The 20318-nt window shown below is 35.9% G+C and overlaps 2 protein-coding genes across 3 annotated transcripts in view; both read left to right on the plus strand.

Annotated features, from left to right (window-relative positions):
- Nucleotides 1–4318: 4318 nt before the first annotated feature.
- On the plus strand, nucleotides 4319–5977 carry LOC126966526 (transcription factor Sp9-like). Its single transcript, XM_050810656.1, has 2 exons — nucleotides 4319–4440; nucleotides 4902–5977. The coding sequence occupies exons 1-2, from the start codon at nucleotides 4411–4413 to the stop codon at nucleotides 5853–5855; spliced, it is 984 nt and encodes a 327-aa protein (XP_050666613.1). The 5' UTR covers nucleotides 4319–4410; the 3' UTR covers nucleotides 5856–5977.
- Nucleotides 5978–12571: 6594 nt separating this feature from the next.
- Nucleotides 12572–20318, plus strand: part of LOC126966517 (transcription factor Sp9) — a 124378-nt gene continuing 116631 nt past the window's right edge. Inside the window, exon 1 of one of the 2 annotated variants that reach the window (XM_050810640.1) lies at nucleotides 12572–12705. In XM_050810640.1, the coding sequence (XP_050666597.1) occupies nucleotides 12667–12705 (39 nt within the window). In that variant the 5' untranslated portion in view covers nucleotides 12572–12666. The remainder of the gene's footprint in view (nucleotides 12706–20318) is intronic. The other variant, XM_050810637.1, reaches the window with a different exon arrangement.

The following is a 20318-nucleotide window of genomic DNA, read 5'->3' on the forward strand; positions in this document are numbered from 1 at the left end:
GGACCGCCACACATCCAGATGGTGGGGATAATATCCTAATTTGTGGCGTGTCGTGCGAAGGTGGAATATCTATACAAAAATTATTAAGGCGCTAAGATATGGGAGTCAAAAGCAATAAATTATTATTAAAAAAAATCATCTTGTACTAACGGAACGTTTTGCGCAATTGACATCTGCATTTTTTTGACATGACAGTCATTTTTAAATGTATGTTCTGACACCATCAAACTATCTATACATACTCAAATCATTATTTGAGTATGTATGTATTAGTTTAGCAGACAGTAATTAGGCATAGACATAAGATACAAATTATTGATTGAACAATAGATATTGATTAATTATTTTAGGTTATATTTTACTTTTAGGTATATCTTTTTTCTCCCACTTTTTTAGACTTACTTAGGATTTGCTTCTTTCTTAGTTTTGTTACGTTCTACAATAATTATTGATAAGTTTCTAGGATGTTTTGAGAATCCTGAGGGGCACTGCATTGTAATGGGCGTGGCGTATCATTTACCATCAGCTGAACGTCCTGCTCGTCTCGTCCCTGATTATCATAAAAAAAAAATGTACGCCACTTCTTTCATGCATTCTCATTCATACATGTCAGTTTCTTTTATTTTATGATAGGTCAGGACCTATACATGGCAGGGCAGGCCCATTACAATGCAGTGCCGCTCAGGATAATTGAAAAACCCAAAAATTCTGAGAGGCACTACAACTGCGCTCGTCACCTTGAGACATAAGATTTTAAGTCTCATTTGCCCAGTAATTTCACCAGCTACTTACTTTCCCTTTAGACCGAATCACAGTAATGCTTACACATTACTGCTTCATGGCAGAAATAGGCGCCGTTGTGGTACCCATAATCTAGCCGGCTTCCTGTACAAAGGAGCCTCCCACTGGTAACTGGTAACCTAAATATTAACACAGAAAAAGATGAAACACGAACACCAAAATTAAATATAAAAACGAACTGAACACCCAAACAGACGGTTTCGGTCTTCTCTTCTCCTCGACCTCGTACCACAAGCAGCGCCCGTTCACAAATATGACGCACGGACCAGCCATCGCGTTCGTTCGTTATTTTACTTGATTAATTATGAAAAATATGTCAATCGTTTTTTCATACTGATATCTTGGAAACTCTGTAAAATTTATAAAGAAATAAAAGTTTATTTTGATATGTATTATAGTATATTCCAAGTCTATTAGTAAAAGGCATAAAACGCATTTATTTTCTCAAAATTGATTCCTTTAGAAATATTTTTGATGTCATTTCTAATATACTAGACACTACTACCGCTTCGGAAACAAATGGCGCTCTGAGAGAGAAGACGCGGCGCAAGAAACTCTCCCAGCATTTTTTTTGTAGGACAACATGTCTATTAATTATATTACACCAGGTGTACGTACCTATACTAATAAATTATTACCTTCAACTGGTAAGTAAGTAGGTAGTTTAATGGAATGTAATTGTAAAATTAAAAGAATTACATTCCGTGCGTCTAATCTCTTCAAGCAGTCATTATAATTAAATGATCAAGCAAAGTAAATTTTTAGTAATTTGACCTTATAAACAACCGTCATGAAGTGAGATGGGTTGTATCTCCTTTTTACCAAGAAATACTAACTTAAAATAAAATGCCTCTAAAACATATATCTCGACCTCCGCAGATAACGACGCTTAGCAAAATAAAACTCGTAAATGTGGGATAAAGAAAGAAAGGAAACATTTTCTAAGAGAGCGGTGTTCATTAAAACAAAAGCAAGAAACGATTTAACAAACTGCCATATTTTAACAACGTATAATTAAAGGTTTGGCTCCGGCCGAATGTGCATAAATCATACCTCTGCCGCGAACTGCCGACCGAAATAGAGAAAAAATTAAAAACATTAAGCTGCCAGTTCGTGAAACATATAAAACCTATTTCTAAGCTTATTGGTACACATTCAATCGATATTATAAATAAATTAAAAAAAACTGTTTACGATATTGTGACTGTTATACTTTAATCGCTGTTGTAATCCGTTAAAGCGATTTTTATTGCGTTTGGTAATTTGTTTGATATACTATATTATATGTTTGCCAATTCTCTTTCTTGGTCATCTTTTATACACAGCTTTTAGATGCTTCCCTAACAAGCAATGCAATCCATAGACTTGCAATATACTAGCGTTTAGATGACCTGACAACCAGATGATGTGTGAACCATTTTGATTTATCGATGTGTGCGTTAGGCACACTAAACCACTAGGGTTTAATGTTCAAAATACTAAGGAGCTAATGACAAGCATTGCTGACTTGTTAATCAAAATTGGTTGCAGTCACAAAAGATTCGCTTACGTTTTGTCTGGCTATCTCCATTAGAGACGTTCAAATTCAAATATTTTTATTCAAAATTATTTATTTATGCCACTGTTGTGTAATAACGGGGTTTAAAACACGAATGTGATAATAGTATCAAATGAGTGTTTTAATACCTAATTATCAACAGTTGCATACAAGACTTTATCTACACCCATTATATGAATGCAGTACAATAAAAAAGCCAGTCCTAGTAACCATTACATTATCCAAACGAGTGTTGTAATGTTGTACTGAATTTCATTACAACACCCGTTTGGATGATGTGATGGTTATTAGGACATTGTGTTTTATTATGTTGGCAATAAGCTATTTTAAAATCTTTAATAGAGGATTTAAAGCATGGATATAGATTCAAGGATATAATATCACTTAAAGTCAAAAACTACCCCATTCTTGTATGTTACACGCTTTGTTCTTCTTTACGCTACTATATCGTAATTGGTTCTGACCTATAAATGAAATAGCCGAAGAATCCATCCTTATAGTTAAATACAGTTTAACATATTGATTATAATATTTAATAGAATAGAATATTTTTGTTCTTATTTATCGAAACTCATGACTTCTTATTTGTATCCTGTCTTTTTATAAGCGAATATCTGCACATTGAGCTGTAAATATTGTTTTTGTATTATGGTTAGCATTACTCGAATATTCTACGGAAGAACTACACGGAGCACGCTACAGCTTCTGTCTGCAAATTGTTCAAAACTTATTACCCTGATTCCTGCCGCCGAATTCCATCTTCGCACGACACGCCACAAGTTAGGATATCATCCCCACCATCTGGATGTGTCGGTCCTCCACAGTGCGGTTTACAAGGAGCGTTCTTCCTTGTGCGGTGTTTCCAGGACGATACGACATGTGTAGCTACCTTCAAAAAAAGCGCGTACACCTTCCTTAAAGGCCGGCAACGCTTCTGTGATCACTTAACAACAGGTGACCCGTACGCTCGTTTGTCCTCCTAATCCATAAAAAAAAGAAGTTATTTATTGGCATCCAATAATATCTACCATCAATGACGATATAAAAAGTTAAGTTGACAGGTTTTAAAAAGAAACTATCTAATCTCCTACTGACAAAATCATACTATTCTTTAAAATACTTCTTTTCCGATGCTTCACTCAATTGACATTTTAAAATATCATTTTACTTAATTTAATTACTTGCTACCTAATGTTTTTATTTACAATTTGACATTTTATTAACCAATTTCAATTATTTAGATTTCAATTTACTGACGATGTGTATATTTATATTTATTCGACAACTTGTTATTAATTATTACGCCACAGAAACTCAGAAAATGGAGAACTTTAACTAAAAATAAATATAAATTAATGATGAAATGATGAAGAAATTATTATTATGTCTATAAATACGTAATATTAACAGTTGTTTATGTAAGATATTATAAAGACTCACATGCAAGAAATGCCTTTCTTGACACTTATTGTAACTTATTCTCTCTCTACAAATATGTATTAAGCCGAAAAGCCGTGAACTCTACCTTAATAACTTTTACGTTAAATTCCTTAAGTTTAAATTATTAAAGGTTAAATTTACAGGTTTAATTGCGACTTTTCTTTATATCATAACAGGCAAACAAATCGACAAATAATGCCCTATAGATAAGTTATACTCATGGCTCGAACATACTTATAAATCTATTTGATCATTATATTGCTTCATAATCGATTCGTATCATTTGTAATTTAAATTCAAAAGTCTAGTACGGGTATATCAAGATAGGAACGCTTGTTGAAGTTCGCCGAGCTTAAAAGTTCATAATTCACGAGCGGAGCGGGGTGTGTCGGAGGCTGTGTTAGCGGCACGGGGTGGTGAGGGGGGGGGGGGGGGGTAAGGGTGCGCGCGCGCAGCTCGAGGAGGTGCCGGGGGGAGGGGGCGCGGAGAGGTGACAACCGCTCGTTACGTCTACGCCAAGGCAGTTATTAAAAACGTCTTGGCGAGAGTGGAGCGCCGCCCTGTAATTATCTAGTTGGATCACGAACTTGTCACCACTCACCACACCGGATATGCAGTACATCGAGCCAACAGCTCAACAGGTTGGTCTGCCGCCCTCTAATTGTACTCAATAAAGCAATAATTATACTCTTAATTTACCTCTAAATAATATCTTATTTTGTTAAATCTATATTTTTGTATTAGAGTTTTTACAGTCGAGTATTTTATAATTATTCCCTACTTTAATTATGTAGTTTGACTGCCCTGCTGAATATCCCTGTGGTTAATGACCATGGCTTAAAAGTCCCGGGTTCTTATCCGGCAGGTTCAAGAGTTCATATGATGAATATCTATGAATGTTTATATTTTATTGTAATACAATAAAATACTGAATAATACTGTCTGACACTTATATTACATGCTGTGTCTAGTTTGGGGTTAAATGATTTTTGTGAAAGTGCGTCAGTAACAAATATAATTGAAGTCCCTGTATCTGATTTAAAAGTTTACTGTTTGCTGTTGTGATGAACATTATTTAATTGTGATGTGTTTTATTTTCTAGATGATGATGGTGGGGGGTTATGCCTGCGGCTATGGTCGAAGTGACGCCATATCTCCAGCCTCAGACCTGTCTTCCTGCAGCAGCGCGTCTTCAGGTGCTTGGTGTGGCACAACGTGGCGAGAAATGCCGCCTTACCCACAATACCCAGCCTACTGGCCTGCGTCAACAACCGCTGAAGACGCGCGAGAGTTACAGCGGAGATGTGCAAAGTGTAGATGTCCAAACTGTCTGACTGAAGCTGCCGGTTTTGGACCAAATTACGGGAAAGACGGAGCGAAGAGGGAACACGTGTGTCATGTTCCTGGCTGTGGAAAAGTGTACGGAAAAACATCCCATCTAAAGGCTCACCTGCGCTGGCACACTGGCGAGAGACCCTTCGTCTGTAACTGGCTGTTTTGTGGCAAGCGTTTCACCAGATCTGACGAATTGCAGCGCCATCTCCGTACTCATACTGGAGAGAAAAGATTCGCGTGCCAACTGTGCACAAAACGATTTATGCGCTCTGACCATCTCGCGAAACACGTAAAGACCCATGCTAATGGAACCAGAAAAAGCAAGAAAGCGAAAGAAGATGACAAAGTAGTGATTGAGCAAACGAAGATGAGCGTAGAAGTGGAACAGCCATCAGGGCTGAATAGCGAAGCGACTGCAGTAGGGAGTCCTAACTATGGCACGGTTCCTGTGACTAGTGGACCTAAGCAGATGCTGAATTATGGTGCGGCAACGCCTCAGGTTACCAATTACAATAGTGGCGCCGTGTTTAGTGGTGGAGTTATGTACGGGAGTGGCTGGTGTCCTGATAACCGCCAGGAATCCCTCTACGCTCGTTCAAGTGTCCGCGATCCACGGTTTTATCAATACCCTTTAAGTGCTTACCAATGTGCCTCAAAAGACAATTATTCCATGTTTCAAGGACACTATAATTTACAACCCCCAGTAGCTATTGGGCAGTGACATAAAAGCTGTGCATAATAATTAGTAAACAACTGAAAGATATCGTTTAAATATAGACTATCGCTGTACTTAATTAGATTAAGTTATAGTTAAGTTACCATAAGTAAGTTAATGCGACGTGCCTCGGAAGTAAATGTTGTTATCTATCTTTTTTAAATAAACGTTGATGATAATTATATTTTGTGTTTTTTTTTAATTCTTGTTCACCGTTGATTTTTATTTTAATACATTTGACTTCTAGAATCTATATTTTTTTTCTTTTATATATTATTTCAATTCATTGAAATGACAATTAAATTTTCACCACCATAATTTGTTAAAAATATTGTCTATTTTATAGTTATAAATAAACGTCTGATGTTGCTACGGCTTACGTAGCGCACTGGGCACTTTCTACTGGATTTGATAATAACTTTTGAACATAAATAACCAATTAATATCCGTAAAAATATTTCTCTGCTTATCAAAATTAATTAATTAAGCTTAAGTCTAATATCACGTATAACTCAACTCTTCACGGCTGCAGTGGAAAGACTGTTCTTGTAAGGCCGTATCATAAAATCACCCAAAACCCAGTTTCACAATTTAAGTTTGTACAAAAAAACTTGCTTTTGCAATAATAGTATTTTTATAATATATATTTCAACCTGAAATGAAAACTTATATAAACAGAATCAGAGAAAACAACGACAAATCTGGAACACATAAACTCACACACACGTGATTTAATGGAAGTAATGAACATAAATATTACTGTAGTTCCAAAAGAAATAATTCAAAATTTATTTCTTATGATAATACATAATATCATATTCCAATAATGTCAATCACATATTCTTACTACACACAAATTTCTAAGTTGAAAATTTTTTCAAGATTGTAGAATTTATTTTTATACATCTATCTTTTTTGTTGTTGAGCCTGGCTGGTTGTAACATCTATAACAGTCCAAACAGACCTCCAAATATTGCTTTAACACATCATGAGTTTGCTAATGTCACAATAGTAATAAAGAATGTCAACTTTTAACATAAGATCGTTTACCTTTTAGTTACCTATAACATTACTTCGATGTATCATCTTCGGACGATCGGCTTACATCATAAGCTCCAAGATTCATACACACAGTACATTAATCCCGTATGATCAATGATGCATCTTGTAAAAGTTTTGTACTGACTGTCGTTCTGAAGACACTGTTGGTGGTAGCTTCAAGATGGAATGTTTTGTTTTACTATTCAGAATAGCAGCAGTTCCAAATTGAAGAAGCAATCGCGTATTTTTCCCAGGCTGTCTCGCATTTGCGATAATGTTTTCCCAGTTTCTCCTCGGGACACCGTCAATAGATGCATCATTAGCTTTCCTTTGGTCTTGGTTTTCGTTGCCAAAAACTTACATCTGATTTTGTCACATCCGATACGTTGTTATGTAGCCGAATTGAAAAAGGTAATCTGAAATCCTTTTCCCATCTAATTCTAAGAGAAAAGATAAGCCTTCATTGTTCCTACGGGTTATGATTGAAGGGCAAGGTTAAGTCCTGTTTTTTTTGTTGTATTATGTGTTTAATGTTTTCATAAAAATAATGTTTATAGTATCCCCCCCACCATTTGAGCGGTTCAGACGGGTTACAAAATAATAGTATCACTACAAAAGATCTCTCCCATCTTCAATGAACAATTGAGATACCGAGGCTTCTCTCAAAGTGTGTTCTCTCAAATTGATGGTCATTTTACAAAAATAATTGTTAATTTGTTATTTTTAAAGTAATAATCCTCAGTTTTGGGTTTAATTACATAAAGAAAAGAAAACAAGAAAAGCACGTACACCTTCCTTAAAGGCCGGCAACGCTCTTGTGATTCCTCTGGTGTTGCAGGAGAGTGTGGGCGGCGGTGATCACTTAACACCAGGTGACCCGTACGCTCGTTTGTCCTCCTATTCCATAAAAAAAAAAAAAAATTAAATTTGTAACCAAAATTTATGAACTATGCGGACTCGATCCTGAGACTTCTCGGTTTTCCGTCCGAGCGCTCTTTCCAACTGAGCCAACCGTTGGAGTACGCATGGGTTGTATATTTCGGTATATCTTGTTTAACCAAATGTCTATATCAATCAAAAATGACAAACTGTTTCAAATTAACACTGTCTTACGAAAGTTTTTTAATTCCATTACTAGCCGATTTTTATAGCAAGGCGACGGGAAGACCTTTATTTGGGATACGTTTGCCGTTGTTTATATATTTTGTTATCATTTTATATTTATTGGCAAAAAACATAGTATAAAATGGTGTTAAGATATTATAATAAAGAGCTTAGGTACCTATATGTTTTGCTATTCCTGGCATGCTAATATTTAACATAATACAATTAATATCAGAACTTCTTATCCATGAATTCCTTAACTCTATAAAAATTATCAGCATTTAGCCAACTATAGAACTTATTCTTAAATAATCTAGAATTGTAATTTTAAATGCTACTCGGTAACTTATTATAAATACGAACACAATTACATACACAACTTTTATTCTATTTTGTAATTTTTGTACACCGTGCGGAACGAGTCTGTGGATCACGTCGGTTCCCTGGATTTCGATCATTAGCTGATTTAATCAATGCTGAATTTTTTTTACAAACATACAAATCTCGAATATATAAAGCGACGGCAAGCCTAGCAACAAGCCTAGTTTTTTAAACATGGGTTGACACGATTGCTCCGGATGCATCTCATACATTACATACCTACATACAATCTGTACATATGTGGCCAAGGACTAATGCGAACAATATCACGGGATCTAATGATGTTATAAATATTGTATACACAATATAGAGAAAATTAATCTACTAAATTTTAAATAACCAATTGAAATTTGCACAAACGATAAGGAACTCGTGATATTTTTAAATGCCGCAATTGCATCGAATCGTTAATGAACTATTTTTGATAAGATTTTAATAAATCAACTAAAAAAGTGAATCATGTGACAATATGCAAAATACGAACAGTTTTTATGCAGTTTAATTGTGTAAGAATGCATTAGCATTTAATCAATTTTATAATTATTTTATTAGTAGTTTTATAATGAAAGTGAAAAACGGCTGAAAGACTGCCTACGCTCTAGTAGTTCTACATTTTGCTAGGATGACACATGATTTCAACCGCTATGAAAGACTTTTACTATCACTAAATATTGTATACTAGCGTCATACATAAGGCAATCTCTTCTTACTGTATAATCATCTCATTTTCTCCTACGTTAAATCATAAGTGTTGGGTAGCAACCCTTCGAAGTATATGACGAGAGTTGTCAAACTTCCAGACATTGTTAATTTCAACAGCTCCGTCAGCAATACTCGTAGCTCAGCGGAAAAGTGTTTACATAAATAATCATATGAATCTTATGTGTCTGTCTCTTTTTACTGTCGCGCTTTTTCGTTTCATCGACTTTCAAATCACAAAGATGCTAAAGAAGTTTTCAGTTTACTTACTCAACTAATATGAAAATAATAACGACCATCATGTTCACGAAGCATTCTTAAACAAACAATGAGTTCAAGTTCTAAAGGTTGATGCATCCAATATACGATAATTTATATTTATTACTTTTTATGAAATAATTTAAAGTATTTAAACACGATTCATATATTGGATGCAGCACCTTATAAACTAATTTGTTTTGTATATTACAGCCATTGTAAAATAACCTATTTGATTGAAAAGAGTGGTCGTTATATGCTCAACTTCTTCCGAACGGTAGATTCAGTAATTAAAAAAGAAATATTTGTAGTGACAATTCAAAATCGCTTAGTTTAAGCCTAATTAAATAAAGTTTATTTGACTTTGAAACATACATAAATACAAATAAACATCCATGACTAGGAAATAAATCCATATTCATCTTAAAAATGTTTACTCGGTAGGCAGGGTCACTTGGTCACAATTTTTTTAAATTAAAAAGCTCCGTTGAAGCTCTTACAAGCCTAACTAGATAGTTATATTATATAAACTTAGTTTAGCTGCATACGCCGTTAGTTATATTAGAGAAGAAGCTGATGCCGATATCGTTCACGTACGTATTTTTACACCTTGGGTTAATTACTGGACTTTTAGTAGGGATCCCTAATTTTTTGAAAATGTAATATAGCCTATAACACCCGGGGCTAATGTAGCTTCCCAACAGTGAAATAATTATTCATCGGTTCAGTAGTTACGGCGCCTATTCAGTGCAAACAAACAAACAAACAATCAAATCTTTCCTCTTTATAATATTATAGTATCTATACTATCTGTATCTGTACCTATACAGTAATGTTATTACGGCCAATTTAGAGTATTGAGTTATTATCACAGATTCGAAACGTACTGTATGCTATGGGGTCATACTGTTTATATTAATATATATTTTTTACTCTGCAGAAGAGAGCAGTTTGTGTTGTATACTGTATATCAGCTTATAGACAGACTCATAGATAAAATTTTAAATTAATAAATATTACGAAAAATCGGCACCTTTTATCTCAAAGTTATTTATAGCTATAATAAGGAATAGATGGTCAGCAATAATATATGAGACTCGATTGATTATTTGTTTACACGCACCTCGTGGTAAACTAAAGTGGCTAGTAGGTTAGATGTTCTACTTAATCAGGACCGCGTACTACGAGTGCTTTGCTTGATGCAACGTGCTATAATCGAATTGTCGCTTAATTAGTGGCTGTTACCGCATTTGTTCCGAGGAGCTAATCGAACTGATCTCACATCGCTACAAACAATAACACGATCCTTTCCCCCTGGAAGTGCGGGAAAGCTCTACAGTGTGGTTTTTTAAGGAAAATATTATGATATGTTACAAATCCTTGCAAGTTTACATGAACACAGATTCAAGCATATATTATGTTCACATTTTTTGTCTCTTCAAAATTATCTATAGCAATGCAAATTGATATCTGCCAGGTTATACGTTATTCATAATTATAACTTTATCTGATCCCACGATACAGTCGTCGTGAATAATGTGACGATAAACAGACAAACTACCGTTTATATTTAAACTAGTACCCAAATTGTTTTAATTAGTTGCTTAGGGTTTTCAAAAAAATATGAAAAGTAAGGAACTAGGCATTAAGATAAAAATAAGACATCGGAAACAGGTAAACTCCCCTGCATCACATATGGCTGTGAAACCTGGGCTTTGACAACAAATCATATAGACAAACTGGCAAAATATCAGAGAGTTATGGAGAGGAGCGTTCCAGGGCTAAAGCTAAAAGACAAAGCCAGAAATATAGACATCAGGAAAAAAATAAAACTAACAGACATCCTATTACGTATCGACGAACTAAAATGGAGATGGACTGAATATTTGCACCGTTGCCAGCAAGAAAAATAAAGCAAACAGGTGACTGTCTGGTACCCAAGAGATGAGTATAGGTCGAAAAGTGAGAAGAAGGAAAGATGAGCTGAAAATAACCTTAGGTCCCTTCTGGCTAAGAGTGGAAATTATTGGAAGCCTAATAAAATAGTAACACAAGTATAAATATTTAACTGATCCAACAAATACAATGATTGAAAATATATATCTAATATACAGTTAATAAATCATTGTATTTTTTGAATGCAATTACTAATTGTGACAGTAATCACGACCATCATGTTCACGAAGCATCCTTACACAAACAATGAGTTCAAGCTCTAAAGGTTGATGCATCCAATATACGATAATTTATTGTAAGTTCTTCTCATTAGCTTATTTTTTTACGAACATATTATGATAAATTCAATAATTTAAAACAAATATTTGTAGTGATAATTCAAAGCGATTTAAGCATAATTGAATAAAGTTTTTTTTACTTGGAAAATAAACAACTTCAACAGGTATGGAACTTCGGAATAAAGGGCTTTTTTAACATTATTAAATTGTTTTCATAATTGTACCTAATCAATTTTATGTGATTTTTTACTCAGTCATGGACGTCATCGCAGTGCCGCTCATAATTTTGGGGCATTTCAAGAATCCTGACTCTGCGATTATAATGAGCAGGACTTATCAATTATCATCAGGCTAAGGTATTGCTTGCATCATCAGTTTTACTCGTCTATACTAATAGTACTAAGAGGTTTGTGTGAGGTTGTAGGCGGTAATCTCTGAATCTACTGAATTGATTATAAAAATTATGTTACCTATAGAAAGTCGCATTATTTGTGAAATTCATGGGCTATATATTAACCTGAAAAATAAAAAGACTTTTTCGTGCTAGTCGGATAGGCTCTGCAAGTCGGAGAACGAAAACGTTTCTTGCGAACACTGCCTTGACGATGAGAGATATATTAATACATCTGGCAGGAATGAAACACCGCTAGTATAGTTATATTGGTAAATGCGGATGAAGTGGCAGTAACAGCTAGTACACAAAGATTAGTTGTAATGTGGAAGCTACCGCTCCTCGTCACGAGATGTCGCTACTTGTTGCATGAGGCGCGGCGTCGCGCGGTCAGCGGGCAAGCCGTAGGTAATTGCGGTGCTATTATCTGGGCGGCGCTCCCCGTGCATGGCGGCCGGTGTGAGCGGGATGCACTCGATAATACGTAAAACAAAACGTGGCAGTAATAATGGTAAAAAACGAACAACACGCAAATTATAGTGAGAAATGAGGCGCTCGGTAGCGGTGGGGGCTCGCGAGTGCAGTGGGGAACGGCGCGCGGCAGTCGCGGTCGCTTCGTGCTCGCAGACCGCCCGCGCCGCGCCTGCCTGAGTGGCTGCCCGTGAGTGAGTGAGTGACATGCGACGCTCGCGCCCGCGCTCGCGCCGACATGAGCAAGCCCTCCACCACACCGGATCAGCTCATGAATGTGAGTCCCGCGCTGCCACTCCTCTTACGGCCGTTCCCAATATACTATCTACAGATAGAGATAAATTACTACCTTCTTCTGTCAATAATCTGAATGTGTCCCAATATACACGATAAGTCATTCTTATCGCCTTATATTGGGACGCGTGAATTGCAATTTCCATTCAAAGTTCTATCACTGGTAGGCTCTACATCCTACCATTGACAGACATGTACGGATAACGTGAGTTACCGTCGATAACATTATTGGGACAGAAAAGTCAACGATATTTACTCCACAACCGGAGATAGTCTGAATATTGGGAACGGCCGTCACCTACTAGCTCTACAGACAACAAAATAACCAATCACATCAATAATATGACAAATTCATTCGCAATTTTATTGAACTGTTTCCATAAAATATACTACAATACTTAAATGAACACATTCGTCTAACGATATTATAAAGTTATTACTAATTAATGTCAGTTCACATTACGTTCATTCGTTACACTTTATTTTATGTCAAGAAGGCATAATGCAAACCCAAGGGACACGGGTGGCTAATAAACCTTTAACAAAAAAGGCAACTTCATGAAACGGTCCGTTAGGATAGAAGAGGCCCTTGGGTATTGTCGATTTAGCACGCACCATAAGCGACTTCGAGAGAGGTTGCTCCCTCGAGCTGTGAACTCTATTACTATTCATGACCTCCTCCACTGCCCTCTAGCGGATAACATCCCAACTAAACGTATATATAAATTTCTCAAAAGCATTAAACATTTATTCGACGCTGCCGATGTAAAGAAAATCATTTTATTACTAAATGATCTTGTATTATTTATTTACGACTCAACAATAAACAGGCGATTACAGGTAGCTTTTAATTGATACCGACCGTCATTTATTTACGATTTCTGACGTAAATATTACCATTATTAGCCTACAATTGGCCATTTAAGTTAGTTCCGAACGTTACCGGCAGCTCGTAAAACCAAACATTAATTCAATTAAGTGAAGTCAAATAAATAAAGGCTCGCTCCGGCACTTCGTTCCGTAACAAATTCTTAATGACACATAGAACCTTTATCTATTTTCTACTCAATTTCCTTTTCATATTAGTTTAATCTAGAGGTAGGACTGCTGGCGCCAAAAATTATGGCGCGAAGGCCGTGTCGGATGAGCCTAATAAGTTTAGTGTTATATTGTTGTTCGAACGGCTCCTTTGTGCGGGGAAAAAGGAAGAAATTTATGTTTTCGGCTTCGTGTGTGAGTTTTTTGTGAGAATGTAATTAATAATTCGGCGGCAAAACTAACAGTGTTTTCGTTGTTGCGTAGCTCCGTTGATTGATGTTTGAGGACGTCACAATTATGTTATGTCTAGCTCTAAAAGAATCACCATTCACGGCCTAATGACGTTTGTTATCATATTATGAAACATTAGGAAGTTAATTCAAGAATTGCCCAATCTTCAAAATATAAGCAATGAATGCCGAAACATCTGACAAATTTAATTACTTTTAATTCAATTACCTAATTTACTTTTTTTCTAATGTATCTGAACGTAGGTAAATTCATGCTATTTAAAAGTATATATACGAGTATCTTATCTACTATACTAATCATCAATCACATCAAATACGAAATTCTATTATTGTGAAAGGAAAAATGTGAGTTTTAATAATATTAATTCATTAAAAATAAATCAATTTCGTGTGTCAGATAATCTATATTTTTAAATATGAACATAGTTTAAGTGACTCTTTGTAATGTGAAAATAACAGCTATACTTAACGAATCTTTTCCGTTTCTTCAGACTTCGAATCGTCTGACTGGATTTTGTCTTGAGATAGATATTCTTTAGGAAGTAAAGCAATTAAATAAATATAATCCGCTTTGACACGTGAATGACGGAATCACGATCAGATATGATTTTTTACTTTATAAAAAGTCCAACGGGAAAGCTTACCCCCAATATGAAATTTGTTTTTCCCAAAAACCTTATGGGATATGTTCTTGTAATCACGAAAACTGAAATATTATGTTTTTGAATATTGTGGATTAAACTGAGCGTTGCTAGTTTACAAAAAAAACGACGATATGTCAAATAGGACTCTTACATGTAACAGAGTACAGAGAAATTGTTGTATTAAATTATAAAATTATTCACGTATTAGGTACCGATTGAATTAAAATTCGAATTGTTAAAATAGTAGTACCACAACGGCACCTATTTTTGCCGTGAAGCAGAAATGCATAAGCATTACTGTGTTTCGGTCGGAAGGGCGACGTAGCTATTGAAATTACTGGGCAAATGAGACTTAATATCTTATATCTCAAGGTGACGAGCGTAATTGTAGTGCCGCTCAGAATTATTGGTTTTTCCAAGAATCCTGAGCGGCACTGCATTGTATTGGGTAGGGCGTATAAATTACCAGCAGCTGAACGCCCTGCTCGTCTCGTCCCTTATTTTCATAAAAAAATACTGAAGTATTGTTTTTAAACCATCAACTTGGATTGTTACAAACTAGTTAGACCGGAACAGTAGGATTAGTTTTTGCGTAGGCGATATCTGAGCCTCCTTGTGCGAGCTTTGTAGTCACGATGCACTCCGAGTGTAATTGAGGAGAATGTATTTGTTTTGTAATGGCTACCAGCTACATGACTCGTTGTTAAACAATAGATGTATACTGATATCGTTGGTTGAAATCTAAATAAAACAACATCATGGCCTTTTATTTGCCTCGTCTGTAGAGTTTATAAGATATGTAAGCGGGGATTCTAAAATAAAATGGAGTGTTGTGTGGGTAACTACTTTTTGCTTGCAAGTTTTGTTTGATATTAAAGTGAAACTTTTATAACATCGTCTCCAACTTTTTCGTCTGTGTGTTGCATGTCGCGTGACGGTCGAGCGGCGCCTATAGTTCTCATATTGGACGCAATTGCGTTTGGGTGGAAGAGTAGGTTCGAACCCCACACACTTGATAGAGGTGTTTTTATTTTATGAAAATTTAAAGCATAATATATAAATTTGTTTTTTTTTTTCTATGTTGAGATTAATACCTATGTTATTTTGTGAAAAAACGATCCACTTGCATCGTGGTTTCATAAAACCACACAATTGCTTTTATAATTTTTTTTATATGTGTATCTAGTATTTTGAGTGTAATTTTGTAAGGGGTTTATTATCATAACACCAACAAGTTTTTATGTCTTTAATTGTTGTTTTAATCATAATTGTTAAGGATACTTACAACCTTATCAGTATTAACTGCATGATGCTATGAAAGAGAATTGCTAATTCTACTATTAGGCAGATATAAGAGGCATTTCTTGAGTTTCGGGCGCTCGAATTCAAGTCGAGTAGTCGAGATAAATTGGTATACTCAACAATCTGTCACGATTCCTAATATACTCCTTATATTAAGTTTCTATATATGTATTTTTGCTTATTTCATTTTGATTGTTGTTTCTAATGATATGAGATATGTACCTACCCCAGGATAGGTAAACGCTTCCTATAACCTCATCCACAACTTTCTGTATTTCGATTTGTGCTTCCATTGTTCTCCTGCTGATTGTGTTATGTCATGAGCTCCCTGTTTGTTGGTCTACCTGCATTATGTTTTACTGATATTGGATCATTCCAACGTGAGCAGGCTTAACGTCAGTATACCATGCAGTATCTCCAGTCGACCATTTCTTATTTCTTCATCTTATCCTGTTACCTTCTATTTTGTGTATCTTCCTAATCTTTGCTTCCATTGATACTTCACCTACTTTTTTTTTACCGACACGTATACGACAAAAGTAATAAAAACTAATAAAAATAGCCAACTGATTAATTTAGAATGATGACGATCAGAATTTTTTTTATTGGGTTCATGGGAAATTAATTGTGATTAATTGTCAACACTTAGAAATATGCCGACGCAAATATTTTTGATGATCAATTTATTAAGAATGAAGGTTTAAGGCATTACTTTGAGGCATCAGAAACTAATTTCAATTTCAAATATACAATTACTTGTTCCAATTGATCTACTAATTCTTATAGGCAGAGCCTAAGCCGATGGGGCTACATACTTGAAGTTTTTCACAAAAGTTTCTTACATGACGTTAATGAACATTTTGAAAAATTCCCCCCCAAAAGGATAAATTAAGGAATGAGAGTTATATGCAAGTCCGCCATTTTAAAGTTTGCAAGTAAATGTATCTACCGCCTTAACTGATATATGTCCAATAAAATGGAGTGCCGTTCTGTATTTCACTAGCTATGGCACCTGTCAAAACGGAAAAACACAAACAGAGGTTGAACATACTGCTAGGAGGCAGAAAGATGATGCTATGGCACCCATTTCCATAGTCTGTGGAAAGAAGCCTCTAACTGGCATTTTTAATATAATAATCACACAACATGGATAAATGGCACATTGGTTCCTGGCCAGTTATTGATAAACGCGAACGTGGCAATCAACCTAGTGGTACATACATGATTGTCACGTAAATTATCAAGAAAATAACCTGTCCGGTGGTAAAACCAATCAATTGCTAGGAAAACCTTTATGCTAGTATTTATGAATATGTTATAATTAAGAGAGCAGGATACAAGCGATCCAAAGTCCAGTTGTCCGGAATGCATATAGAATACCGTTCGCAGTGAACACTTGCCAACATTTTAATTGACCACGCGATGCCACAGACTCTCGTCCGACTTTTTCTGCTCCTCAAATTGCTCTAAAGTACTTAATGAGCGGTGCGTGCAATAGCCGTTTCCCCGTACGTGAGGCAGCTCTTATTTTACATAAATAGTTTAGCTGGACGAACTAATACCAATTCTCGGTAGTGTAATTGAGGCTGTGACAAGCTTCCGTCGTGTTACCAGAGGCTGCTTGCTGGTCACGTCAAATGTCCATGTCACCTAAATTGCTATTATTTCGTGTTCATAGAACGGGTGCCGGCTTAGAGCTGGTCTGTACAGCTTTGCAGCAATGACATTGATAAGTAAGCAACTGTTATGTCACGATGACAATGACACAGCGTATGAAATGTAAAATGGCGGCAAAAAAATAACTAATCATAAATTGTTTTTGGCTTCGATAATTTTCATGACATAAATAATCTATGGCTATGTAGTTGTGGCGTTCATCTACCTCTTGGACGTCACGAGCTATCGTGCCTAAAATGGGCAGGCCATATGAGTCACCACGCCAGCATTCCTGAAGTCATCCACAGGGCATTTGCCGCTCTTAATATACCAGCTGTTTTCGAGCCAAATTATATTATCCGCCGCGATGGCAAGCGTCCTGATGGAATGACCCTGGTGGCTTGGGTATGCGGTAGGGCGCTGTTATGGGACATGACTTGCGTCGACACTCTGGCTCCTTCTCATGTTCAAGTAACGTCAGTTGGTGCTGGGGCTGCTGCAGCTTCGACTGCCGGAAATAGCAAGCGTCGCAAAAATGTCGGTCTCAGTGAGTCTTTCATCTTTGTGCCGTTTGGTGTCGAGACACTTGGCTCGTGCGGCCCAGAGGCGCGGTGAATGAACAAAGTACTATATTCTCACCTTAATAGGGCTACTAGCAGCCCAAGCGCTCGCGCTGGCAGCTATTTCGGTCAACGGATCAGCCTAGCTATTCAACGTGAAAATGCTGCCAGTATTCTAGGTACGCTTCCCCGTAATGATAGTTTTAATTTAATGTAATCACAGTATTGTAAATCTAATATATAAAATTCTCGTGTCATGGTGTTAAACTTTGAACTCCTCCGAAACGGCTTGACCGATTCTCATGAAATTTTGAGTGCATATTGGGTAGGTCTGAGAATCGGACAACATCTATTTTTCATCCCCTAAATTTTAACGATTTTTTTTTAATATTTTTGACATTTTTTTTTTAAATTTGTTTTATCATTAATATTAATATCCGTTAACATTAAAAAATACATACAACTTCAAATTTTCACCCATCTACGATGAACAGTTACTTTTGTATTGCGATTTTAATATCGGCCATACAACGTTTGCTGAGTCAGCTACTATAATTATTACATTTGTTTTCGTTGAATAAATTATCTATGGTGTCTAACTTATACTAATTTATAACAGATTTTTGAATGTATACCCTTCAAGATACCTTTTACCCAAGTTTTATATCACTGTTTGTAATACATGAAAAATGTAAAAGTAATCTAAAAAAAATTTATTGAAGTAGGCGTTACTTTGCGGAAATCCATAATTATCCACATGTTTCGAGTTTTCTTTAGTGTTAATTCTAGAGAAACTTAAAACATTTGGCAAAGATAATCACAATTCACTACCACTTCAGAAGATCAGTGAGTAATTTATATTCTCGTTGATTTCAACAGCGCTATAAATTGCAATATTTTTGCGCACTTAATGTCACATTTGTTAGGGAAGCAGATAAAACATTCCCTACCCTTTGGAGTGTTTCATATCCGGGACAAGTCGTTTTGTCGTCGACGATATTTTATTTTTTCCGGGTAACTGATGCCATTTCCATAAAAATCTCGTTTACTCTCATGTCTGTCAGCGACAAAGAAAACAGCACGTGACCGGAGCGTTACACTTTTTTCTTGTATTTGTTACAATTAACGAAACGAGCAATATATTAAAATATTTACTATCCTACAGAACTTAAGCTGCTGATGTTTATAATACATCTCCATTTGTCACAGCTGATAATCCAGCTCACATCTGTGGGGTTATCTTACCAGTTCTCAGGCTCCTTTGCACAGGATGCCGACTACATCATGGGTACCAGAACGGCGCCTATTTCAGCCGTGAAGCAGTAATGTGTCAGCATTATTGTGTTTCGATCATAAGGGCACCGTAGCTAGTGAAACTACTGGGCAAATAAGACTTAACATCTTATGTCTCAAGGTGGCAAGCGCAATTGTAGTGCCGCTCAGTTGCAGGGCATTGTAATGGGCAGAGCGTATCAATTACCATCAGCTGAACGTCCTGTTTGTCTCGTCTCTTATTGTCATAAGAAATCTACCCTTTCAAACAAACTCTCTTATCTTATGACTTTTTTTAGCACATCCCCGATATTAACTCACAATATACTAATAAATAACTACACTTAACGATCTTTCATTCTACTGTCATCCTCTACATGACCGCACGTACCACTTCGCAAATAAAACAGCTATCTGATCTGTGAGAACACCTTGTGACGTATTTGATCATCAAAGGTCTGATTCAACTCAACCACCTCGTCATATTCTGTGTGAACAAAAAGTTTTTTGTAAAGTAAAGCTCACGGTTCACGCGCCGCGCCTCAAGCACAATGATTATAATTTCGAGTCGATCAACATGAAAATGAACGTCCATAAATTTATTAGACATAGTGTCGGCCATTTTGCCGCGGGCTCGCATTATATGAAATATGTCAAGAATTGGCCATTATCGAGCACACTGCTTTTTATTTGTACCTCCATAGTTGTTTGACACTGTGAAACACGTGAAATATGTTGTTGTAAATAAAAATAAATAGTATTTAAAAAAAAACTAAAAACCACGGGTTTTATACAAAACAAAACTGAAAAATAGAAAAGAAATTTAAAATTAACATCAATAATTCCTGCCTTATAGACGATAGATTATAATTA

This window comes from Leptidea sinapis, chromosome 10, assembly GCF_905404315.1.
Source record: "Leptidea sinapis chromosome 10, ilLepSina1.1, whole genome shotgun sequence".
Classification (NCBI taxonomy): Eukaryota; Metazoa; Arthropoda; class Insecta; order Lepidoptera; family Pieridae; genus Leptidea; species Leptidea sinapis.

Coding starts and splice junctions, on each gene's coding strand:
- LOC126966526 (XM_050810656.1), top strand. CDS start 4,411: ATGCAGTACATCGAGCCAACAGCTCAACAG. Junction 4,441..4,901: donor TCGAGCCAACAGCTCAACAG/GTTGGTCTGCCG, acceptor TTTATTTTCTAG/ATGATGATGGTGGGGGGTTA.